Raw genomic sequence first — 20103 nt, 5'->3', positions numbered from 1 at the left:
GAGTATCTATATACAAGAAAAGCTCTTAATAAAACTTGAAGCTTTTTCTCTTTTTTAACCCCAAAAACAGAACAGTGTGAGTAACTGTGAAACCAAAACAACATTAATAAAAGCCTTGCCTGGTAAGAATGTATATTAAACTGAGGGAAACGCCCTTGGTAACACTAAATCTTTTTATGGCCATACTTTTTATTATTATTAAAATGTTACGTATTTTATGTTAACAGGGAAACTGTACAAAAAGTGATGGAATTTGTTAAAGAATGTCGTGTTATGGTCGAACGTTTAAACTGGTAAGTGATGAATATAATGCAACTTGGATCATGTTAAACAGGCATCCAAACCTATTGAAACTATTATACCTTGAAAAGAAATAGATCTTTCTTGCTGTTTAAAAAATAAAAAATGCTAGCAGAATAAATAATTTATACGAAGCTAGTTGTAGTTGTATTCAAAAAATGTGCTTGAGAAAATCCCTAGTCTTGAACAAAAGTGTCACAATTTAAGCATCGCTATGTTTTTCTTAGCTTTTTATAGCGAAAGCTACAATGTATGGGGAAACTTTCCTTGTCCGTTTTTGATTTACCCTCAGTTTGGAAAATTATTTTATTTTAGGGTTGATTTACAATCTCACCAACTCTCGTTACAAAATTCCGAAATGAGTTTAGTAAATCTTCAAAGAGTGGCGATTAAAGGGTATGAGAAGCTTCGTTTGAAAAACCTCTGATTTATATAGCAAAAGGTAGAATTAATTACTGTGAATTCAAAAATATCAAGCTTTTAATTCTCCGATTTCTAGTTATTTGGCAATATGCATTTGAAAATGCTTCATATGAAATTATTTAAAATCCACTTTTTAAAAGTTTTTAAGAAAGGCTACAACGTTTTCTTGTTTTTGACGTCACACACGCGAGATGGTGCCACTCTCTCCGCTATCAAAGCATAGACAGAGCACGAGACGGGTATAGCTCGCGCTCGCGCTCGGGCGTATAGGTCTCCCCGTGTGATGTCATAAACCAACCGAACAAGCTGACAAGACAAAATATTTTATATATCGAAGCTGAGTTTTCGTGATTTTCCAATGGATTTTAAAAATAGAAACTTTGGTTCAATTATATTAAAAACTTGATAATTTGAAAGTAGAGACTTGAAAGTGTAATATAATACCAATTTCGTGCTAAAATATGATATGAAATTGTAGATTCCCATACCCTTTAAAGAGGTATTTTGCGCAGTTATTGGAATATTCCTTGTTTTAGGCAAACTGAGTTAAGTTATTGAAACTTTGTTTTTAGGAAATGGATTACGAGGAAGATTGTAACTATGATCACTTGAGCAAAGATGATCTAATCAATGAAGTAAAAGTTAGAGATGATCGAATCAGGAAACTGGAATCTGAGGTATTTTTCAAAGCATAGGGGAGCACAAAAATATGAGACCCTTTTGGGATTATAGCCAATTTTATATGCGCAGTATAAGTTGTCGAATCTGTTGTCTCTTAATTAAAGGCTCTAATCTTAGGGGATTGGTAATAGAGCTCGGCATTATCGAATAAATTATCCGCTTTATTTTATCTTTATCCGAAATCTAGAATTATCCACTGAAGTACCATGTTAAACCGCATTATAACCGCCAGTTTTGTTTGTAAATAATCGGTTAAGCACTAATTTTCGGATAACGGTTATTTAATGCCGAGCTCTAATTGGTAACATTTCCGTCATTATTAAAGAGGACCATTGTTACTGATCCCTCTTCTTGTGTGTCATTGGTTTCGCCTTTCTCTTGCTTGCCCCCTTCAAAATACGTTCTGCCAAAGAAAGTCCTAAGGTTGTTTTGTAATGTAATCTAATTTTTTTAGTGTAATGTCTTAAATTCAAACTTGGAAAAAGAGAGAGTGAAAACATCATTTACGATAAATAAGCAAATAGACAAAATTGAAAGACTCAATAGGGTCATTAAAGGGTTGGAAAATAGAATCAAAGATCTGATGATATGCAAGATCCTTCACTTTCATACTCGATTGGAAAGAGAATTACTTTAAGAATGAGAGTTATTGTTAATTGTTTAAAAAATAGGAGAAAAGTGGAATACTTCAATTTCCTAACGATGAATTAGTGAAAACTGAACCCGTTGAAAATGATTTGGGAAATAATGGCCAGGAGTTATCCCTTCCTATTGTGATGCACAGTGTCCAAGCTGTCAATGTCCAAGGCATTCTGTCTAAAGAAAATATTAGTCAAGAATCGCCTGGTTCTGAGGTTGGCAATACAAACCCTGAAACTACCTTGAAAAAAACTGAAAATATGGGGTTAATAACGCGAAATACGAATCCATGTGTCCCTAAGCTGAAATACAGTGACAGTTTGCCTCAAAGTGCGCCTTCACCAAAAATTAAGGTTGAAAACCCATTCGAAATGACTCCTGACACAAACACGGAAAGCGATTCGCCACGAGAACCTCTTGAAAACAATATTACCATTAATGATTCTTATCGTAAATCGCCAAGTGTCTCGACAGAGGGGGACACTGAGGATAATTCAACTCCATCGAAGAGATTTCGTGTTCCTGAATTGAATGTTGAGTCCGAAAAGCATTTGGATCTTTCTCTTGATGCAAATGTTGAAGGCGATTCACTAGAAAGAGTCATAGAAAACGAACTTGATGAAAACCAATCCGAAATCGCCGTGACAGATGCAAAAAAAAGTGATGGACAAAATCAAAGTGTGGAACTGTTTGTCGATCCGAGTTCATTGAGTGTGCCAGTGCGTGTTCCTGAAGTAGAACGTAACCCAATTGAAATATCAAAATTGACCTCCGTCTCTATGGAAAGCGATTTACCCGAAGCTCCAATTGCAGTTCATCATAATAGTTCGGTGTCCAGCTCGGAGACATTAGAAGATGTCGCTCCAAAGAATCCAGAGGGTAAAACCTCATCGCCTCGTTCGGAAATTGCAGGTAAGTCATTTCATTCTTTACTAGTCTTGAGTGCCTAGATTGAGATATCATATTTCTAAGCAACTATTTCCGCATTCTCGATATAAAGTCTAGTCTCGTATTTCATTTAACTGCTCGTAATACAATCCGAATGTATTTTTTCGCCCTCCGAAAAACGCGAATGATGGAGACACGGCCTCCCTGCTTTTGGACGTAATTCCGCTTTAAACTTAGATGGAAACTAATCGTGGGTCGAAAGGCCCCTAAGCGATGCTCATTTTCAATCGTGTGGTTGTAAATACTTAATAACAAATAACAGTGGCATGACGCCATATTGTTGCGCACTTTAGTGTAGTTATACTGCTTATATTATTGAAGCGTACGCTGATTCACGTGATCAAAGCCTTTACTTTTCTTCGACATTGCTTGTTCGTACAACTTGGCATTCTGTTCTTTTCAAGTGCGTCTCCACAATTCTACGTATTTAATGCCTTTTTTTTGCAAACTTTATGTGATGAGTACATCGTTAATTCTACCGTGAAATGTTTTTCTTCATCCAGGCTAAATTAATTCAGTATCAAACTTAGTAAGGATGAAATTTATAACGTCCCATTTAAACGCGAAGCAGAAAAACCCCTCTGTTGTATAATGTAGAAACTGAACTGAACTGATTTATATGATAGAACTGAACTTTGTACCTCAGGCAGGCCTATATAATAAGAGTACGAGCTAACAAGAGAGTTAGTCATTCCTTAACCTGTAAATATGTTAATACGACGAGCACTGAATAAAGTCGATATAATTATTATTATGTTTTAATGAGTCGTGTTATTAAGAAGTCGATAACACAACATGGTGTCAGACGTTTGTTCGACCGGTTTATAAGTACGTTTCGTTTTCCCCGCGCCCTGCGTTCGCGTTTCGCGTTACGATCGACCGAGGCTTAGTGTTGATTTGCCCGCGTCGTGGACGTGTTTCTCACAGTCGCGAGTCCTCTTTTCCGAGTCGTGTTAAACCCAGTTAATTAAAACCTTTATGGCTCTACCAGCGTATCCAGTCGTTTCGACGGTGGCTTTTCAAGTTACTCCTCCGGAGCCATTTAACTTTGCTTGTCCGAATGATTGGCCTTCTTGGAAACGGCGCTTTGAGCGCTTTCGGAAAGCGTCGGGCCTCAGCGCGAAAGATGACGAAGAACAGGTCAACGCACTCATCTACCTCATGGGCGATAAAGCAGATGACATATTCAGTTCCTTCAGTCTGGCTGTCGCGGCTCAGACCGACTTTCAACTGGTCCTTAACAAGTTTGAAGGTCATTTCATTTTTCGTCGGAATACCATTTATGAGAGGGCCAAATTCAACACTCGCTTTCAAAAGGAGGGCGAGACCGCCGACGAGTTCATCACATCTGTATATGCCATGGCAGAACATTGTAACTACGGCGCTCTTAAGGATGAATTAATCCGTGATCGTATTGTGGTGGGCATTTCTAACAAGGCATTGTCAGAGAGGTTACAAGATGACGAAAATCTATCGCTGGAGCAAGCCATCCAGAGAGTTCGAAGCTCAGAAGACAGACGAAGAGAGCAGCTGGAGTTGAATGGTGCGTTAGCCACTGAAACCAGTCAAGTTGACCAACAGAGAAGTCGCGATCGTAGAAAATTTACACCGCAAACCCAACGATCACGTTTCAAGAATACGTCACAGTCCAGAAAACCAAACAGGAGGTTTTCAAACGTCCACAATGATTGAAGAAATTAAACCGGGCACCTTAATCAATCCACTTGAAGAGTTTCCAAATCTGTTCGGGCGCCTGGGCAAGATGAAAACTCCCTATACAATTCGATTGGATCCTAATGCCAAGCCTTTTGCGTTGACCACTCCAAGAAGAGTTCCGATAGCTCTCTTAACAGAAACCAAGGCAGAATTAGACAGAATGGTCGCACGTGGCGTGATATCATTAATCGAAGAACCCACAGATTGGTGTGCTCCAATGGTTATAGTACTGAAGAATAAACCGAAAGGGTTCCGTAAAGATGCAGAGACGAGTGCTAACGAAACATCTATGCACGAGGAAGCAAAAACACCTAGTTTACGTATCTGCGTCGACTTCACCCATCTGAACAAATATATCCGTCGGGAACGGTATCAAATGCCAGCAGTGGATCACGTCTTGGGGCAGCTGGCGGGAGCCAAGATTTTTTCAAAGTTGGATGCGAACAGTGGATATTGGCAAATCCCATTGGATAAGGAATCAGCACCACTTACAACTTTTATCACACCATTTGGACGTTTTTATTTCAATCGACTACCATTTGGCCTTAGTTCAGCATCAGAACACTTCCAGCGTCAAATCAGCCATGCACTCGAAGGGGTTTCTGGAAATGTGAACCTCCAAGATGACATACTAGTATATGGAACGGATCAAGATGACCACGACGCTCGCCTGAGACATACGTTACGTAATTTGGAAAAGGCGGGTGTGACACTCAATCTCGAAAAATGCGAGTTTTCTGTCACAAGTGTCAAGTTTTTGGGTCACACGATTGATGGAGAGGGAATTAAGCCGGATGACGACAAAATAAAAGCCATCACACGAATGAAGCCACCGGAAGACGCAACGCAACTACGAAGATTTCTTGGGATGGCTAATTACCTAGGAAAATTTATTCCACACATGGCGGAGATTGCGCGACCGCTAAATGCGTTGCTGAGCATCAAAAATCAGTGGCTGTGGTCTGACGTTCAGCAGGACGCTTTTACCAAACTTCAACGAATCCTCTCGTCGAAACCGGTATTGGCTCCATTTGATCCTAAGAACAGATCCATCCTTTCTGCTGATGCATCATCGTTCGGCATTGGCGCCGTACTACGTCAACAGCAGCCCGACGGCTCTCTCAGGGTAGTGGCGTATGGATCAAAGACATTAAGTCCGGCTGAACAAAGATACGCACAAATTGAGAAGGAAGCGCTAGCCATGGTGTGGGCATGTGAGAGATTCAAGGACTACATCGTCGGGGTAAAAGTAGACATAGAGACCGATCATAAACCTTTGGTTGCCATTATGCAAACAAAGCCACTTGACGACTTATCCCCTCGTTTGCAACGCCTTCGAATCCGTCTGATGCGATATGTTTATGAAGTCAGCTACGTCCCCGGAAAACAGCTAATAATTGCAGACACCTTATCTCGACGTCCGTTACCAGAGGTAGGAGCCACTGAGCTTGAAGACGAAGTCACTGCTCATGTGCAACTAGTCACCTCAAGCATACCAGTATCAGATGTCCGCTTGTCAGAGATATGGGTTGCACAACAGGAAGATGAGACCTGTAAGAAACTTCAACAATATACTCAAGTCGGTTGGCCTATACCAAACGATGTTCAACAAACTCTTCGAAAATATCTTCCGTTCCGCGATGAAATAACAATTCAACAGGGCTTACTCATGAAAGGCCCAAGGATTCTGGTTCCGGATGCCCTTCGGAGGGATATTCTAGAGAAGATACACGAAGGTCATCAGGGCATTACTAAATGCCGGGCACGAGCAAAGTCCGCTGTTTGGTGGCCAGGGATCTCTAAGGACATTGAGGACAAGGTCAAGAGTTGTGTAACATGCATCAAAGAGTCCAGCAACCCTCATGAACCGCTACGTCCCAGTGCGTTTCCAGATCGTCCATGGAAGATACTAGCGATGGACCTATTTTATTTGCAAGGAAAATGGTATTTACTTGTAACCGACTTCTACTCCAGATATTTTGAGATAAAGCAACTGAGTGATATGAGCACCAGAACGGTAATCAACGCCGTCAAGAAAATCTTTGCGACACACGGTATTCCAGAAGTAGTGAAAAGTGACAATGGACCACAATTTCAGAAGACTATCACTTCAGAATTCCGAGAGTTCGCCAAAACTTATGGTTTCACACACATAACCTCAAGTCCAAGATTCCCACAAAGCAACGGTTTCGTCGAAGCGGCCGTTAAAGTCGTAAAGCAAACCCTCAAGAAAGGCGACGATCCTTGTCGAGCCCTTTTGTCTTATAGAACAACCCCCTTGGCTAACGGTTATACTCCAGCGGAGCTCTTGATGGGACGCAAACTTCGCTCCACATTGCCAATAACGTCTAAGGATCTGTTACCCAGTATTCCGCCCTATGACATAGTCCGAAAACGGGAAGAAAGCCGCCAGAGGAAATTGAAGGACAACTACGATAACCGACATACACTCTAAGAAATGGAAGTGTTAAAAAGGTGTTAAAACGGTGTAAACACCGTAAAAACACCCAAAAGAGTGTTTTATTAACTTGAGTTTTTAGAGGCCAATTTAAAGTGTAAATTCGGTGTATAATAACACTATTAAAACACCGTTCGAAATTAAACATGAAAAATTATAATACTGCTGGTTTCTTAAATAAGGTCTTTCATTTATTTTTCATTAATGTTTTAACATTAAAGTCAATACAAACAGTAAAAAATTATTGAAAAACGTACTTGTTAAACCTTTTTTTAATGATGATATTCATGAAAGAAAACAGTTTTATCCTTTAAATAAAATTAACAAAGAAATTGGTAATCTGGCGGTGTTGTACCTTCATAAAACTATGCTAAACGTGTTAGGCGACACTCTTACAGGTGTTGAGCGATACTCTTAAAAAACGAGACTAGGTTAGATACTGGCCTCACAGTAGGGCCAGCTTGAGAAGCCAAAGTGGGGCACTTGCTTTTGTGACATGTTTTATCATTATTTTGAGAAAAATTAGAGTACTAAATGGATTTTTTTTTGTAAAATCTGTAGTGCAAATTAGATTAAACGCGTTTCTGGTGCTCGAAAAACTCTTAGTGAAAAGAGATTATTAAATTTAACAAGAACGTCTATATCTACTGCTTGAATATTATAGCCTCCAAAACTAATTTAATACCCTATGCATTTGTACGAAGTGAAAACTTTCTGCCGTTTTCAGAAGTTTATAAACCCGTAAAAATAACTTTGTACGCAACAGCCCTCGCTTAAAGAGGTATAGTTCTGCATGTGAGAACTTTCCTCCCTATAGGTGATGAAGTTCTCTCAAGGAAGAACCCTGCTATGAATTTAGCATTGATTGCTAATAATACTGCGGAATGGCGGATAATCAAAATTTAATTAAACAGGAAAACCATACTCGATATTTGAGTTATGCCTCATGAGTGGTCAAAATGAAGCTACTATAGTGTTTTTTACGTCATCGGTTTTGCCCTTAAGTCTAGGAAAAGTACTAGAATTTCTACTACTATCCTACCAAATAATCTCCCACTCTTAAAGGTGTGAATCGACACTCTGAAAGGTGCTATGTCGCACCCTTTAAGGAGTTGCACAACACTAATATGAGAGTAAAAATTCACTTTCAGTGCGATATAAGAGTTCAAAAGGTGTTAAACTGCACCTCTGTGCACAATTTTATACTTATCTTTGCCATCAATTGCTCAAATAAGTGTTATTAAACCCTTTCAGGGGTGTAAATGAACACCTGTAACGGTGTCAAATTTGGACCCATATAAACTACTTTTAAAGGTGTTAAAGCACACCCCATTTTTTTGAGTGTAAGTGTGATTAAATCCCTTCAGGGGTGTAAATGTACACCTGTAACGGTGTCAAATTTGGACCCATATAAAGTACTTATAAAGGTGTTAAATCACACTCCAATTTCTTAGAGTGTAGAGCCAGAATATTACCCCCCCTCTCAAGAGGGGAAAGCGTGTGGATAACTGATCTCAAGACTCAAGGAACTGTCAAGTGTTACGCAGAAGAACCGAGATCATATATCCTCGATACTCCTCGGGGCGTAATCCGAAGAAACCGGTATCACTTGATAGCAATGCCATCAAAGTCCATAGAGTTCAATAGCTACGAGCCACAACTGTCAGCGTCAACGCGCCTTAGTATTCCTGCACCAGAGCCACAGTCAAACTGCGAGTTTCGACCTTCAATGCCAATCGACTACGATGCTCCTGAGCCACGATCCTCAACATCAACAGAATCAAGTAGTCCTGAGCCACGATCCTCAACATCAACAGAGTCAAGTAGTCCTGAGCCACAAATGGCGACAGCAGCAGAGTCCAGCAGCAATGAGTCAGAATCATCACCTCCAATCGCAATCGTTGACAAGCCACCAGCAGTAAGAACGAAGAGTGGCCGAGTGGTGAAAAAGATCCTCAAGCTTAATTTATGAAATTAATAAAATCCTAACGATATGTAAATTAGCTTAAGAGAAAAGATGTTGTATAATGTAGAAACTGAACTGAACTGATTTATATGATAGAACTGAACTTTGTACCTCAGGCAGGCCTATATAATAAGAGTACGAGCTAACAAGAGAGTTAGTCATTCCTTAACCTGTAAATATGTTAATACGACGAGCACTGAATAAAGTCGATATAATTCTAAGGGAGCGGTAGCTCCCTTAGATAAGGCCTGATGACGGCTCTAATGTATAAGGAAGGTTTTTGGATTGGTTTTAACTTTTTTCGTATTAAGTTTATTGTTTTGAAATTTTTCAACTGAACTAAAATCCGGGCCTTTAATTTGTGGTAAAAATTTCAAGATGATCCATCCAATAGTTTATTTTATAAAGCATAAAGTTGCTAAGGATGGTTTTCATTTCCGTAAAATTAATCACAGATTTTGGCGAAAAACTAGAGAATCTCCATAGAAATAACATGGGAAATTTTCCAAACTTACCCATTTTGTAACTACCCTTACAAAAATAACTATACGTTTGATAGATTTGAAAACGGTCTTAAATGAAAGCCCCATTTTTAAAGTGGGCGCCAATTTTTGTTTCATTAAGAAAAACGAAGTTTAAGTATTGTTTTTAATAGTTTTAAGTACCTGCTCCGAATTACGTGGTTTACCTTTAAACTGTGGAACTTAAGACTTTTTTGCTTGGGTTAAGTAATAAAGAAAGTCATTCTAGGACTTACGTCGTTTTACTGCGGATTATCAAATTGGTAGGGCAATTAGCTAGCTTAATTGTCATTATAACTTTTGCGCGTCCAACTAATTTAGTTGCGAAGTACAGATTAAACTTAATTAAACAAAATAAGCAATTAAAGATAATTACCAATTATAGCAGTAATTAAATTTTTACACGAGTCTAAACTATAACATCTATTTGTGTACAAGTCTACGGAATCTGTTTAAGCGCAGACCTACAGAATATTTTTGTGCAAAGGGGTATAAAATCTCTTTGTGCAGAGGCCTATGCAATCTTTTCGTGCACAGGTCAGTGGAATATTTTTGTTTCCAGTGCACAGGCCTATGGAATATTGTTTTACGGAATGTGCAAATCTGCATGGAATCCTTTTGAGTTTAGGAGTATGGAATCTTCTGTGCACAGGTCTATGGAATTTTTTTTCATGGGTCTATGGTATATTTATGTGCACAAGTTTGAAGAATCTTTATGTGCACAAAAGTCTGAAGAATCTTTATGTGCACACAAGTCTGAAGAATCTTTATGTGCACACAAGTCTGAAGAATCTTTATGTGCACACAAGTCTGAAGAACCTTTATGTGCACACAAGTCTGAAGAATCTTTATGTGCCCAAGTGAAAAATCTATATTTGCACAGGTCTTTGGAATCTGATTTGCTCATTTCTATGACATCTCTTTTTGCGCAAGTCAATAACATTTGTTTATGCACAAGTCTAAAACATCTGTTTGTACACAAGACTAAAACATCTGTTTGTGCACAAGTCTAAAACATCTGTTTGTACACAAGACTAAAACATCTGTTTGTGCACAAGTCTAAAACATCTGTTTGTACACAAGACTAAAACATCTGTTTGTGCACAAGTCTAAAACATCTGTTTGTGCACAAGTCTAAATCATCTGTTTGTGAACAAGTCTAAATCATCTGTTTGTGAGCAATTCTATAACACCTGTTTGTGAGCAATTCTATAACACCTGTTTGTGAGCAGTTCTATAACACCTGCTTGTGAACAAGTCTATAACACCTGCTTGTGAACAAGTCTATAACACCTACTTGTGAACAAGTCTAAACACCTGTGTGTGAACAAGTCTATAACACCTGTGTGTGAACAAGTCTATAACACCTGTGTGTGAACAAGTCTATAACACCTGTGTGTGAACAAGTCTATAACACCTGTGTGTGAACAAGTCTAAAACATCTCTTTGTGCACAAGTCTAAAACATCTGTTTATTCACGAGTCTATGACATCTGTTTGTGCACAAGTCTATAACATCTGCTTATTCACAAGTCTATAACATCTGTTTATTCACAAGTCTATAACATCTGTTTATTCACAAGTCTATAACATCTGTTTATTCACAAGTCTATAACATCTGTTTATTCACAAGTCTATAACATCTGTTTATTCACAAGTCTATAACCTCTGTTTATTCACAAGTCTATAACATCTGTTTATTCACAAGTCTATAACATCTGTTTATTCACAAGTCTATAACATCTGTTTATTCACAAGTCTATAACATCTGTTTATTCACAAGTCTATAACATCTGTTTATTCACAAGTCTATAACATCTGTTTATTCACAAGTCTATAACATCTGTTTATTCACAAGTCTATGACACCTGCTTGTGCGCACGCGAGTGACTTCTGTCTGAGCAAGGGTCTACGGAATATTTTTGAGCACGGGTCTACGGAATATTTTTGAGCACGGGTCTACGGATTATTTTTGTGCAAATGGGTATGGAATCTTTTTGAGCATAAGGGTTTGAAATCTGTTTGAGCATAGGGGTATTGAAAATGTGTTTGCATAACTCTATGGAATCTGATGTCCACATGTCTATAACATATCTTCTTGCGCGAGTCTACGACATTTCTTTGTGCACAAGCCTGTGATTTCTATTTGTACGAAATATTTTTATGCGTAGGTGTACGGAATATTTTTATCCACAATTGTACGGAATATTTTTGTGCACAGGTGTAAGAACTGTTTTTGTTCACAGGTGTACGGAATATTATAGGTGAAAATGGATTTGGAAAAATTTTGTTCACAGGTGTACGGAATATTATGGTGAAAATGGATTTGGAATATTTTTGTGCACAGGTGTACGGAATATTTTTGTGCACAGGTGGACGTGATATTTTTGTGCACAGGTGAACGTGATATTTTTGTGCAAATGGGTAAGGAAAACTTTTGAGCATAGGGTTATGGAATGTTTTTGTGCAGAGGTCAATGGAATATTTTTGTGTACAGATATATGGAATGTTTTTGTGCAGAAGTCCGTGAAATATTTTTGTGTACAGGTATATGACTCATGTTTGTGCACAAATCTATAGAATGTTTTGTACACCGGTCTAGGACATATGATTCTGCACAAGTCTATGGCATCAGTTTGTGCAAAAGTCTAAGGGATGTGTTTTTGCACAAATATTTGACATCTATTTTTGCACAAATATTTGACATCTATTTTTGCAAAAATATTTGACATCTATTTTTGCACAAGTCTATGGTATTTGTGTGTACAGGTCTACAAAATATGTTTGTGCACAAGTCTGAAGAATCTTTATGTGCACAAGTCTACGGAATCTCTATGTGCACAAGTCTACGGAATCTCTTGTGCAAATGTCGATGACATCTCTTTTTAAGCAAGTCTAAGAAATCAGTTTTTACACAAGCATATGACATATTTTTGTGCACAAGTCTATAACATCGGATTGTGCAAAACCGTGTGACTTCTGTTTGTGTACAAGTCTGTGGAATCTATTTGTGCACGAGTCTACGTAATATATTTGTGCGCAAATCTATGGAATCTGTTTATGCGCTAGTCTACGGCATCTGGTTGCGCACGGGTCTACGGAAAATGTTTGTGCAAATGGGTGTGAAATATTTTTGAGCATATAGGGGTATGGAATGTTTCTAAACAGGTCCAAGGCATGTTTTTGTGCACAGTTCCATGGATTATTTTTGGACACAGGTCTATGTCACATGTTTATACAAAAGCCAATAGAATATTTTGTGCATAGGTCAATGGAATCTTTTTGTGCACAGTTTTATGAAATATTTTTGTGCGCAGGTCTAGGGAATATTTCTGTGCAAATGGTTATGGAATAGTTTTGTGCTATGGGTATGAAATCTTTATGTACACAGGTCTAAGGAATCTTTATGTGCACAAGCCTATATAATGTTTTGTGCACAGTTCCATGAAATCTTTTATGCACATCTCCATGAGATCTTTTGTGCACAGGTCTATGGAAACTTGATGTGCACAAGTCTATAGAATGTTTTTTTGTGCACAGGTCTATGACTTCTGTTTGTGCACAAAACTATGGAATCTGGTTTGAACATGTCTATGACATCTGTTGTGCACAAGCCTGTGACTTCCACTTGTGCACATGGCTACGGAATCTGTGCACATATCTCCGGAATCTGTTTGTACACAGGCCTACGGCATCTGTTTGTACACAGGCCTACGGCATCTGTTTGTGCACAGGTTTACGGAATCTGTTTCTTTACAGGTCTACGGCATCTGTTTGTGCACAGGTTTACGGAATCTGTTTCTTTACAGGTCTACGGCATCTGTTTGTGCACAGGCCTACGGCATATTTTTTGAGCACAGGTCTAGGGAACCTTTATGTGCACAGTTTTATGGAATCTCTTTGGGCACAGGCCTATGGAATATTTTTGTGCACAGGTCTATGGAATCGTTTTGTGCAAATGGGTATGGAATCGTTTTGTGCAAATGGGTATGGAATTGTTTCGTGCAAATGGGTATGGAATCTTTTTGTAAACAGGTCTATGGAATCTTTATGTAAACAGGTCTATGGAATCTTTATGTAAACCGGTCTATGGAATCTTTATGTAAACCGGTCTATGGAATCTTTATGTAAACAGGTCTATGGAATCTTTATGTAAACAGGTCTATGACTTCTGTTTGTAAACAAGTCTAAGACTTCTGTTTGCAAACAAGTCTAAGACTTCTGTTTGCAAACAAGTCTAAGACTTCTGTTTGCAAACAAGTCTAAGACTTCTGTTTGCAAACAAGTCTAAGACTTCTGTTTTTGCACTAGTCCATGGAATCTGATGTGCACATATCCATGACATCTCTTTTTGCGCAAGTCTATGATGTATTTTTTGCGCAAGTCTATGATGTATTTTTTGCGCAAGTCTATGACATCTGTTTGTGCACAACCCTGTGACTTCCGTTTGTGTACAAGTCTCCGGAATCTGTTTGTGCATATGTCTACGGTATCTGTTTGTGCACAGGTCTACGGACTATTTTTGTGCACAGGTCTTCGGAATATTTTTGTGCGCAGACCTACTGAATTGGTTTGTGCAGAGGCCCAAGGAATCTGTTTTTGCAAAGGCCACTGCATCTGTTTGTGCACAGGTCTAAAGAACATTTTTCTGCAAATGGATACGGGATATTTTTGTGCAAATGGATATGCAGTATTTTTGTGCACTGGTGTACGAGATATTCTTGAGCATATTTTCGAGCAATAGGGGTATGGAATATTTTTGTGCAGAGGTCCATGGAATCTTTTTGTGTACAGGCATATAACATCTCTTTTTGCACAAGTTTATGACATCTGTTTGTGCGCTAATCTATGACATCAGCTTGTGCGCAAGTCTATGACATCAGTTTGTACTCAATTCTAAGGGATCTGTTTGTGCACAAGTCTACAGGCTCTGTTTGTATACAATTATATGACATGTGTTCTCACAAGTCTATGGTATCTGTATGTGTACAGCTCTACGAAATATGTTTGTGCACAGGCAGGGTAACCACAACAAAGCCGTGTAATAGTTATAGGAAAATATTAAATTTACAATTGATTTACAGGAAATTATAGGAGACTAGCTGTTACCCGCGGCATCGCTTGAGTGTAGTAAGAACTTCCATCAAGTATGGGTACATTTTACTGATTCGACTAATATTTTTGTAGCATCCTAGTAGCGAAGGCACTCGGCGTCGTCCATCAGCTCGTCGGAACATTTTTTATTATTTACACGCAGACATTCTATAAAGAAGGGTTTTTTAATATCTGGCCGCCATTTAAAATGATGGCAACAAATCGATCCCGAAAGACCTTTCAGCCCGTCTATAGGTTAAAGGAATCCAGTGTACTAAATATTTGTGGAATCGGTTGAAACGCGTGGACTTTCTTACAAAGAGAAGATTTGCTACATTTCTGGGCGCCATTTATTAAGATGGTGGCGGATTGGAAAAATCTTTATTAGTACGCGCCTACTACTTACGAGTAACGTTCCTCCAAATTTTCACCCTTCTGGGGCCAACGGTTTGGGCTGGGCGATGATTATCAGTCAGTCTGTCAGTGAGTCAGGACTTTGATTTATATCATGAGTGAATCATATACTAGCTCCCTATAAGTTACTCAGCCACACTGCCCTAATGTATCCAGCGTTTTCTTCCCGCCAAAAAAGTGTTACCTATATGCGACGTACAGTGAGAGAAAATAAGACTTCTCCCGGCGCTTACGTATTTCCGGTAAAAAACCGGAAAAGGAGATCAACCAATGAAACTTTGAACTGAAAGGTAGTTAGTATAAGCATACGACGTTTTAGAAATGTTGTGATTGTTTGCGGACGGTTCAGAGTAGTATTTTATCTTTGAAATTATTTTAATGGGTTAGGGTTGGTGCAATAGGAAGTTTTATTTTTTTTGCATTAAAATGGCAGAATTTTCGATATTTTTTGACAAAGCCCAAATGATAGAAGCTCATTTAAATTCAGACTTCAGAGCGTAGCCTACGGAATAAAAAATTTTATTCCGTAGGCAACATTCAGAGGCAGGAACTATTTATGGTGAGAGAACCAAACTTTATCAAAAATAAGAGCTAAACAACAACTTAATAGTCATCTCGAAAACCTTACTAAACTTTTTAATAATGCGTCTAAAGAACTAATAGAAAAACTTAAAGAAAGGCCCAACCCATTTTTAACGAAGCCTGTTGTGAAACCAACTTAAAACACGATCGGAATATCTGAATCACAGAAGCGTTAGCCTGTATTGTAAATCCACGGTGGCTGATTGCTAGTAGCTAGTGGAAATCGGCATTACTTTCTGTCAAATTTCTGTTTTGAGTGATATATAACAAAACCAAAAGTGAGAGCGCACAAAATATCTAAAATTTCAAAAAATAGGAAAATATAGGAAAATTATCGAAATTATAGGAACTAATAGGAAGACATCCGAAAATAGGAAAAATTATAAAATTTAGGAAATGTGGTCACCCAGCACAGGTCAATGGAATATGTTTGTGCACAGGTGTAAAGATTGTTTTTGTACACAGGTCTACGTAATAATTTTTTAGCCTAAGTCTTCGGAATCTATTTGTATTATTGCATCCACTGTGCTTTGCACGTGAAAACGACGGGAAGGCAATTTGAGTTGGACTAGGCGTTGAAGCAATCAAGATTAATACTTCTATAATAGATGGTTAGGGCCTTGTTAGTTCAAACGCGGTAACTAATAAACGAGCAACACCACAAGACTTAAATGGAGCGCCTGCTTTTCAGTATAAGTTTTAAAATACTAGTTTCTAAACAGTTTTAATTCATATTAAGACTGAAGTGACAGATATTAATAAAAATGTCTTTGTACACAAAGACGCGAAAAAGTAAGAGATAAGTGTAGAAAATTAATTGTTTGAAGTAACAGATATTCAAATTTTCATTTTTGAAGACGTGATTATAAAACATCAATTATTTGAAAAAATTTCTTATCTTAGTTTTTTTCACAAAAATTTCAGAGAAACTACCTTGATACTACTGTTTATTTTCGAGAAACATTTGCTTCGAGGAAGTTCAAAAACTCGGATATCTGAAAAATAGAGCTAGAAGAATTTATTTTTATATTTTAAAATTGAAAATACTGCGAACCGAAAATTACATTCGCCCTTTGACTGTGATGTAGTTATTAGAGTCAAAAGGATATGTAGCTTGATCGTGACCTTTTTAGAAAGATACAACACGTCAATTTTTGAAAACTCGAAAACTTTAAAATTAACGAAAACGTTTTGTTAAGTTTTCATGCGTATTTTATTTTGTCTGCTATGAACGATTTTCTGTCCATTTTATTCTCCTTATAGGCCCGAATACTCAAACTAGCTCTAAATTTTAAAAAGAAAATAAAATGTATACGTTTTCTATTTTTAAAATGATGCACATGTTTAAGGATAAAATATATTACTTAAGGAATTTTGGTGAAAAAAACTAAGATAAGAAATTTTTTCAAATAATTGATGTTTTATAATCACGTCTTCAAAAATGAAAATTTGAATATCTGTTACTTCAAACAATTAATTTTCTACACTTATCTCTTACTTTTTCGCGTCTTTGTGTACAAAGACATTTTTATTAATTATTATTATGTTTTAATGAGTCGTGTTATTAAGAAGTCGATAACACAACACCCTCAAATGAGATTAGTGTTCCTTTGGAAGCGCGCAAGAAATTAATTTGATGAAAATCAATGCATTTACAAATTACACTAAGAAACTTCACATTTCTAGCCGCCATTTTTCAAGATGTGCGCGGATTAAAACCAATTTCTTTAACGTCCGTGCAACATTTATGCGGGAACGGTTAGGCCGGGGCATTGAGTATCAATCAGGTACGACTTTTACTTAACAACACCAGGGTGCCTATTCTGTAAGCTTCGAAAGGGAGTTGTCGATCGACATCTCTCTCGGTCTCGAAAATCACAAAAATGGTATTCTGTCAGAAGTTGTCGAGTACCGACAAGTTGTCGAACTAGATATCGACAGGGTTTCGTTTCGAGTAACCCCTCTTGCATGAGTTTTAATCTGAGAGTAAATAGCTGCCATTCTACATTCATCTCGCTTTGAGTTAAATAATCTGGCTAGGGAAATTATTCGGTGAGTTTTACGAAGACAACGTTCTATCAGAAGTAGAAGAAGAAGATGTAGGGTGCCTTTTGCTAGGTAGAGAATCAAAGTGAAAACTATATGTGACAACAGAGAGTGGGTGCCAGAACGAAAGAAAATGGTAGCTTGTCTGCACGCAGCATCAGTAATTATCATTTGATTCTCCGAACATCCGTTGAATTTGAAAATACGTCCTTTCGAGCCAAGGTTTCTCAATTCAATTTATGTTCATCCCCTTTTTACTTCTCCGTTTGATGATGTCGTCACGGAGAGGTATTACACTGGACGTGTCTGTCACCGCGTTCACAGTTGCATTATCGTTGTTGGGGTAAAGATGTACGCGGCGATCACCCACTAGAAATGTCTAGCCTCCTAATGACAGGGCTTCCACCAAAGGTTCACGCAATTGCCGGTTTTCTTTTCATTTACTGTGATTCAATCGCCTTATATACCTTAAATTTCCAAAAATTGTTAAAGAGGCATACGCTTGAATTGAAACGTCAACAATAGCTATGTTTAAAATGATTTTAGCAATAACGTTTCTTAGAATGACTAAACTAATATTAAGCTAAATTTATGACGATAAAAAAATCAATATAAATTATATTTAATTAAGAACAACGTCTCGAGTCGTAGAGGTATATTTTGGTTTCCCAACTTGTTGTTTACATACCTGTCCACCATCGCTTGGGCTCAGCTCAGCTCACGTTACTTTATAGAAATTGACAACGAGCTCACCTCAAGCTCAAAATTGAAACAATGTTTCCTTAGAACTCAATGTGAGCTCAAGCTCAGTTAGTTTTTATAAATGAGCTCGCCTCGTGCTTAGGTTCATTCGCATAATTTTGATGGGCTAAGCTCGAGCTCAAGCTCTTTCTAATATCTTTCGCGGGCTCAGCTCGGGCTCAAGATCGACAGAATTTAAGGCTCACCTCGAGCTCGGGCTCATTCAATTTAGTAAGCTCAAGCTCGAGCTTGGTCTCATACTTCCGGAGAATATTTCTTCCAAACAGTGTAGATGTTGAAATAAATAATTTTGCAGCTATTTTTACGTGATAAATGAAAAACTACAATACATATTTACTATCTAAATGACTTGCACTTTATTTGCATTAAAAAAATTTCAAAACTTCATCTACCAATGAGTTACGCTAGTTTCTGTTGGCACTGAATACGGCGCTGAGCCAAGCTGAGCGCAGTCTCAAAACAGTGAGCGCCCTTTCAAAATGAGCGGTCTCATAGTTTTCAGTTGGCCTCGCTCGAGCTCAGGAAAGCCAAAACATTTGTAAGAGAGCTCAGCGCAAGCTCTCGTTTATTTTACAGTTGAACCTGGGCTCAGCTCAAGGCTCACTTTGTTTGTGACGTATTGTGAGCCCGGGCTCAAGCTCAGAAAACTTTTTCATGAACTTTCGGGCTCGGCTCGGACTCGTGACTTATCAATTATTTCGAAGAGCCTCGCTCAATTCGCGCTCGGGCTCGCTAAATTGAGGTGAGCGCGGACAGCTATGGTTGTTTATATTACTCATACTTAAAAAAAAAACAATGAGTTTTCGTATTGTTCTTGAATGTTACTGTATTTTTGATACTATATTGTAAAGGATGTATGTGTCGTTTTTATATTTCATTAATAAATTTCTGTAGGGAAATTCAGCAAGAAACATGCAACTCGGATCAAATATTCTGCTGAATATAAAAGGGGTCCACAACGTCACATTAAGAAGGGTAACGAAGAAAAACGCTTTAAATGTGATCGGTGTGACTATGCAAGTACGTGGAAGAATAATTTGATCAAACACCAACGCATTCACAGTGGTGAAAAACCATTCAAATGTGATCGGTGTGACTATAAATGTACCCAGAAGATTGGTTTAATCGCACATCAACGCATTCACAGTGGTGAAAAACCCTTCAAATGTGATCAGTGTGACTATGCAAGCACGCAGAAGGTTCATTTGATCGCGCATCAACGCATTCACAGTGGTGATAAACCCTTCAAATGTGATCAGTGTGACTTTGCGAGTGCGTGGAAGACTGATGTGATCAGACATCATCGAATTCACAGTAGTGAAAAACCCTTCAAATGTGATCAGTGTGATTATGCATGTAAGCGGAAGAGTTCTTTGATAGAACATAAACGTAGAAGTCACAAGAATGAATAGATGGATTAGAAGGCTGTTGGAACTTGATATCAAATTTAGAATTAATTCACTTTTATTTTGTTACTTGGATAATTTACTTCTTTTTTTGGCCACCCAAAATAATCCCTTCTCGACTCGAGCATTTCCATTGATAAGAGCTCTG

At 38.0% G+C, this 20103-nt stretch overlaps 3 protein-coding genes across 3 annotated transcripts in view; all 3 read left to right on the top strand.

The window, feature by feature from the left end:
- Positions 1–172: 172 nt before the first annotated feature.
- Positions 173–2084, top strand: LOC149679308 (uncharacterized). Its single transcript, XM_089835020.1, has 3 exons — positions 173–293; positions 1296–1400; positions 1859–2084. The coding sequence occupies exons 1-3, from the start codon at positions 264–266 to the stop codon at positions 2039–2041; spliced, it is 318 nt and encodes a 105-aa protein (XP_089691146.1). The 5' UTR covers positions 173–263; the 3' UTR covers positions 2042–2084.
- A 68-nt stretch (positions 2085–2152) lies between these two features.
- The window catches only part of LOC149679303 (uncharacterized), a 36581-nt gene continuing 18630 nt past the window's right edge, over positions 2153–20103 (top strand). The window contains exon 1 of the mRNA XM_089834994.1: positions 2153–2955. Coding sequence (XP_089691120.1) covers positions 2181–2955 — 775 coding nt within the window. The 5' untranslated portion in view covers positions 2153–2180. The remainder of the gene's footprint in view (positions 2956–20103) is intronic.
- LOC149679307 (uncharacterized) lies at positions 3591–4679 on the top strand. Its single transcript, XM_089835776.1, has 2 exons — positions 3591–4585; positions 4627–4679. Exons 1-2 carry the CDS (start codon positions 3970–3972, stop codon positions 4677–4679), a joined length of 669 nt encoding a protein of 222 aa, XP_089691902.1. The 5' UTR covers positions 3591–3969.

The sequence above is a fragment of the Phalangium opilio genome, unplaced genomic scaffold, assembly GCF_054372755.1.
Source record: "Phalangium opilio isolate 3A_F unplaced genomic scaffold, DU_Popi_V2 ptg000041l_1, whole genome shotgun sequence".
Lineage (NCBI taxonomy): Eukaryota > Metazoa > Arthropoda > Arachnida > Opiliones > Phalangiidae > Phalangium > Phalangium opilio.
This window is presented reverse-complemented; position numbering and strand designations above follow the sequence as displayed.